Source organism: Camellia sinensis, chromosome 9 (genome assembly GCF_055761805.1).
Source record: "Camellia sinensis isolate YWXY chromosome 9, ASM5576180v1, whole genome shotgun sequence".
In the NCBI taxonomy this organism is placed as follows: domain Eukaryota; kingdom Viridiplantae; phylum Streptophyta; class Magnoliopsida; order Ericales; family Theaceae; genus Camellia; species Camellia sinensis.
In genome coordinates, this window is record NC_138969.1 from 149,363,122 (window position 1) to 149,368,748 (window position 5,627).

Below are 5,627 nucleotides of genomic sequence, written 5' to 3' on the forward strand. Positions count from 1 at the left end.
GTAAATTCATTCATCAACATTTTAACATTCAAAAACCAACATTAATCCGTAGCAATAATATGTATTTTTTGAATCTCTGTGTTGGTGTACGAATTCACGACGACTTCAGCACATCAATACGTTGTTCCATGCGCTGTTGATCCGAACCAACGGGAAGGGAAAAAATTTAATCCCATCTTCAATGTTTTCTGCCAGCCCACTGCTTTTTCAGTCACATTATATGGTGAGTTGGTTGGTATGATGTGAGTGCACATCGCATCGTCAGCTCATCTGGGTGTTTGTTACAAACCATGCATGTGATCACACAAAAGTTGTTATTCCTATGACACTGTACCTGATATCGACACATTCTTCAATTCTTAAACACATAACGTACCTCACAACGATGTTACGGGACTTTATTCAATACTTATATTTTGTATACATCCGTTGAAAATAACATTAAAAAACTAATATTACACACTCATAGCATTAGTAGACTTGTAAATAGGAGACCACGACCACCACAACATCACCTAACATTACACACTCATAACATCACACACCAATGATCACACATTACACACGAATTGCCCAACACACCCTAATACATATTTCACACTTGTGCCAATAACTACAACATTAACGAAAAAATAATAATAAAAACCCACCAACCATTAACACATACACAAAACAGGGGCCACCCCTCCCTCCACAGTGACACCACCATAGATATCAACATAAACACCAGTACTCCACACCACTATTAGCTCAATACATTTACAAACCCACAATGCCTTTAACATTCAGCACTATTCAAACTAGTACACACCATTACTCAGTGGCGACTCCAGGAATTTTAATCAGGGTATTCATTAAGTAACTTAAAATCTAACAACTGTATTAAAAAAACAAATATAAAAGAGAACTCTAATATATTAATATTAAAGTTTTGACGAAAAAAAAAAACTTGCAATTAGATAAAATATTACAATTGCCATCAAAACAACTTGCAATTAGATAAAATATTACAATTGCCCTCGACGAGATTTCATATTTTGAAAACGTTGCATAATCTCCTCATTATCAATGCTATCAAATACATCTCTTTCAATGTATGTAACCAAACAATCATTCATCCACTGATCTCCCATTTGGTTACGCAAATTACTCTTTATATACTTCATTGCTGAAAAACTTCTTTCCACTGTTGCTGTCGCGACAGGTAGAGTCAATGCTAATTTCACAAGCAAATAGACTAATGGATATATCACATGTTTATCTGTCTCCACCAACTTTATAGCAAGATCACCAACTCCTTTAAGTTCTAAAAAGTCTTCACTTAAGCGCATGTCAACAATGTAGTTTTGAAGTTGGATGTCAAGGACCCTTAAATCTGTTGCAGAAAAATCATATGGATAGAACTCTGCAAGACGAATCAACTTATGCTTATCAAAAGCAAAGAATGATTTACTAGGATCCAAGCAAGCCATACAAAGAAGTAACTCAGTATTTGCTTCTGAAAAGCGATTGTTAAGCTCTTGAAGTTGCATATCTAAGACTGTGTAGAATAGCTCAACTTGATAATGATGTATATTTGCAATTTGTAGAGCTTTGCGTCGTGGCCGCCCACTAACTACAAATATTTCATCCATATTTGGAATAGAAATCTCATGTTTGTTACAAAATGAAGACACTTCAGTCAATAAAGATTCCCATTCATCATCTCTCATCATCTGCAATCGTTGCTTAGATACTTTAACAAGTGTCATAGCATTGACAATATCTTGATTTTTCTTTTGCAATGCTAACGACAACTCATTTGTAATCCCTAAAATATTTTTCATCAATTGTGAAGTGAAGGCAAATTCAAAAGATAGCATTAACTTCATGATAGAACGAGCTTCAACTCTTTGCTCGGTTTGTAAGCCATCGTCTTCAATAATCTCAACTACATCAATCGAAGAAGAGAACATCAAAATCAAGTTGATAATTGTCCCAAAATGTGATCCCCAACGTATATCACCAGCACGTTTAAGACTAGTCTCTTGAATCAAACCTCGCCCACTTCTAAGTTCACCATTGTCTAGTGCTTCTGTTATTTTAGCAAATTGCGCATCTCTAAGAGCATCTCGTCTCTTGCAAGAGCCACCAACAACATTCACTATGTTAGCAACAGAGCAAAATAGTTCAGCAACGTCAATGTGCTTTTTAGCAACAGTTACACGAGTCAATTGAAGTTGATGGGCAAAGCAATGAACATAAAATGCAAATTTATTCTCCCTCAAAATTAAAGCTTTAAGACCATTGAATTCACCTTGCATATTGCTGGCTCCAACATAGCCTTGCCCTCGTAGTTTTGATATACTCAATCCATGTCGACAAAATAAGGACTCAATTGCTGCTTTAAGTGATAAAGCGGTTGTATTTGATACATGTACAATACCAAGAAACCGCTCTATAACAATGCCCTTTTTGGCCACATAACGTAGAACAACTGCCATTTGTTCTTTAATTGATATGTCACGAGACTCATCAACTAAAATTGAAAAAAACTCATTGTCCAAATCCTTTATGATAGCATTGATAGTCTCACATGCAGCAGCATTCACAATGTCTTTCTGAATATCATGGTGAGTTAGCTTATTATTTTTCAGAGTATTCCTCAATACAACTTTATTGATAGATTCATTATGATCTGCCAAAAATTGTAGAAGTTCAAGGAAATTTCCTTTATCACTTGAATCATCAGATTCATCATGACCACAAAAAGCCAACCCTCGACGCAAAAGGAATCGTATGTAATCAACAGTTGCATTTAAGCGAGTCCGATATTCAATTTTTTCTTGATTTGACTGCTTAAGAAAAACACTTTGAATGTGTTGCTTTTGCTTCATAAGATCTTCACACTTCTTCACAGCTTGGTTGTGAGCACTATTAACACCTCCAACATGAATTTGTAACTTGTTTTTCATATTCCAAATTTTAAATCCCTCTGTCACAAAAGTATCACATCCCTTTCCTAAATCGGGCCTAAACAAGTAACAACATAAACAAAATGCTGCATCTTTTTCAATACTATATTCCAACCAATTCTTGTATTCTTTAAACCAAGCAGAATTAAATCGACGCATAACTCCACTAATATCTCTTTGAGGGAAATTGTGACTAAGAGGTTGACAGGGTTCTTTTTGTAAATATGTTCTTCTTATTTCATCCCTATCATTAGGATGATATGACAAAATTTTTGATCGTGATCCTGGATCAGAAGGAAGGTTGTTCAAGTCAACACGAATTCGCTTCGAAGAATCTTGAATGTGACTATCACCACAAGTTTCTTGGGATTGAGATGAATCTTGTACAATAGTTGATTTTCTTTTCAGAAATTTGTCCATAATTCGAGAACTAAACCAAAGAGTAGGATGCACCTAAAAATATCCACACAAAAAACAGAGCTATCTAAATAAACCATAGAAAAAAAATAACTACAAAAGTATAAATAAATTGATTATAAAATTTCAGCTCCTATTTAATTGTTAAAACAAATAAAGTGAAGAAACTTAAAAAAATATTATACCTGATGACAACAAAGTATAATCTCCAAATATTATATTAACATGCATAACTATAAAATTAATTATATATGGATGGAAGGTTTTGTTTATAGTATCAAGTTTAAATAAATTTTAATATTATAGAGATAAAAAAATAATACCTGATGAGATATAATTCTCAAATTTCTTTTTGCCTTTTTCTTAACAATCAGTCAGCAACAGCAAAGCATGACAGCAACCACTTCATCTTCATTCAATACCAACATCCATGATCCATATTCCATGGGCAACAATGAAAGACAAAGGGGGACCACCCACAGAAAGAGAGAATGGGGGGACCGCGAAAAGAGAGGGAGAGATTGAGAGAGACAAAACGACAGCAGCGTTGAGCCTCCCCCAAGCAGCAAATTCGTGCCCTAACTACACTTTTTGCCCTAACTAACTACACTTTTTGACTATATTCTTCCAAGCAGCAGATTCGTGCCTATATATAATATATATATATATCTCATTGCAATTCTTTTAGGTTTTATTATTTGTTTAGGCAAATGGGCTAAGGGGCTAAGTGGGCTAGAGGGTTATTTGTTTTGGCAAATGGGCTAGGTAGCTAAATGGGCTAGAGGTTTCATTATTTGTTTAGACAAATGGGCCAAGTGGGTCAGAGGGGTATTCAACCATCTTGGATTGGGTATTCAAATTTTGGATTGGGTATTCAAAACTAAACTAAACCCCAAAAAAAAAAAAAAAAAAAATTAAAATTTCAAATTTGAGGGTATTCGTATTCCGCTGAATACCCTGTGGATGCCGTGGTGCCGCCCCTGCCATTACTGGAATCGCAGTCGAAACCAAATTTGTAGGTAAATGTCATACAACTCAATGTTCATTCAGAAACCAAAAACGCACAAACACATCTTAACCCACATACTTGACACCATGGAACCACGACCGCAACACTAACGTAGACTACGGGATAAAGCGATCTCGCTGATAACACCACGTCACTATAAACCACGGTTCACAATGTTCCAATGTACGCTCCACATGATTATGGCAATGTTTATATGAAATGGGGGTTTCGAATTTCTAGGGTTTGGGTGGAGGGCACAAATGTTAATTTTGGGAATGTTCTCGAGTGATTAACGTTGCTAGCAATGGATTTCAAAGTAATGAAAATATCATCATTCCCCTAACATCGGGTGGCAGTCCAGAACTTTCCAAATTCCTCAGATACATTTTGATTGAGCAAGAGAGAAGCCCCAAAAGACCACTATAGTAGGCTTTATGGACAATTTAGTCTCCGTTTGGGAAGTGGGTTGGCTTTTTGGCTTTTGGCTTTTGGCTTTTTGGCTATTTTAGCCTGGGGCTAAAAAGCCTGGTTTGGGAAGGGCTTTTTGGCTCTTCGGCTTTTTTGACTTTTTTTGTAAGAGAGGAGTGTAATGATTATGGGTTGGATTTGATGTTTTATTTTTTGTGACTAAAATAGCCTATTTTGTTTTTTGTGGCTATTTTAGCCCCTAACGCACCAAAACCAACTTCCCAAATAAATTTAACATCAACAAAACCCGCAATTACCCCTACAACTTGCAAGACATGCGCTAACATTATGGGCTCCAATGTCTTTACCATTTTAATAGGACCTATCGGTCTATAAAATAAATTGTAGGACTAAATGGTGCAACAAACATTGATTTGGGATTTAATGGTGTTTTACCCTAGAAATTATCTCATTATCTATTATCTATTATCTATTACTATTATAAAAGTATGAAAAATTGTCATGTTTTTTATTTTTTGGGTATTTCAAAAATATCGTTCTAAACTTATTAAACATCAGTAAAACCACAAACAATTACAGACATCTTTCGAAATTCAACACCTTAAAATAACTAAACACCTTGAAATATCACAATCTACTATCAAACACTTTGGATGATTTGGAGAGTTTTTCTTCCAAAAGGTTCGACTTTTCTGAATATCTTTACATTATGTATTGGTACTGTATTGGTACTTTGTGAAGTTGTCAAGTTCTCTGTTTCAGACTCATGACTCATGTCCAATTATACAATTTGTATTATAATATGCATCATCATTCAG

At 35.1% G+C, this 5,627-nt stretch overlaps 1 protein-coding gene across 1 annotated transcript; it reads right to left on the reverse strand.

Annotated features, from left to right (window-relative positions):
• Window positions 1–897: 897 nt before the first annotated feature.
• On the reverse strand, window positions 898–4,399 carry LOC145799202 (uncharacterized). The gene has a single exon (XM_082888739.1). It carries the CDS (start codon window positions 3,372–3,374, stop codon window positions 1,008–1,010), a length of 2,367 nt encoding a protein of 788 aa, XP_082744865.1. The 5' UTR covers window positions 3,375–4,399; the 3' UTR covers window positions 898–1,007.
• Window positions 4,400–5,627: the final 1,228 nt, after the last annotated feature.

What these genes read in the sequence shown, in the direction of transcription:
- LOC145799202 (XM_082888739.1), bottom strand. Translation starts at nt 3,374, where the DNA reads ATGGACAAATTTCTGAAAAGAAAATCAACTATTGTACAAGATTCATCT.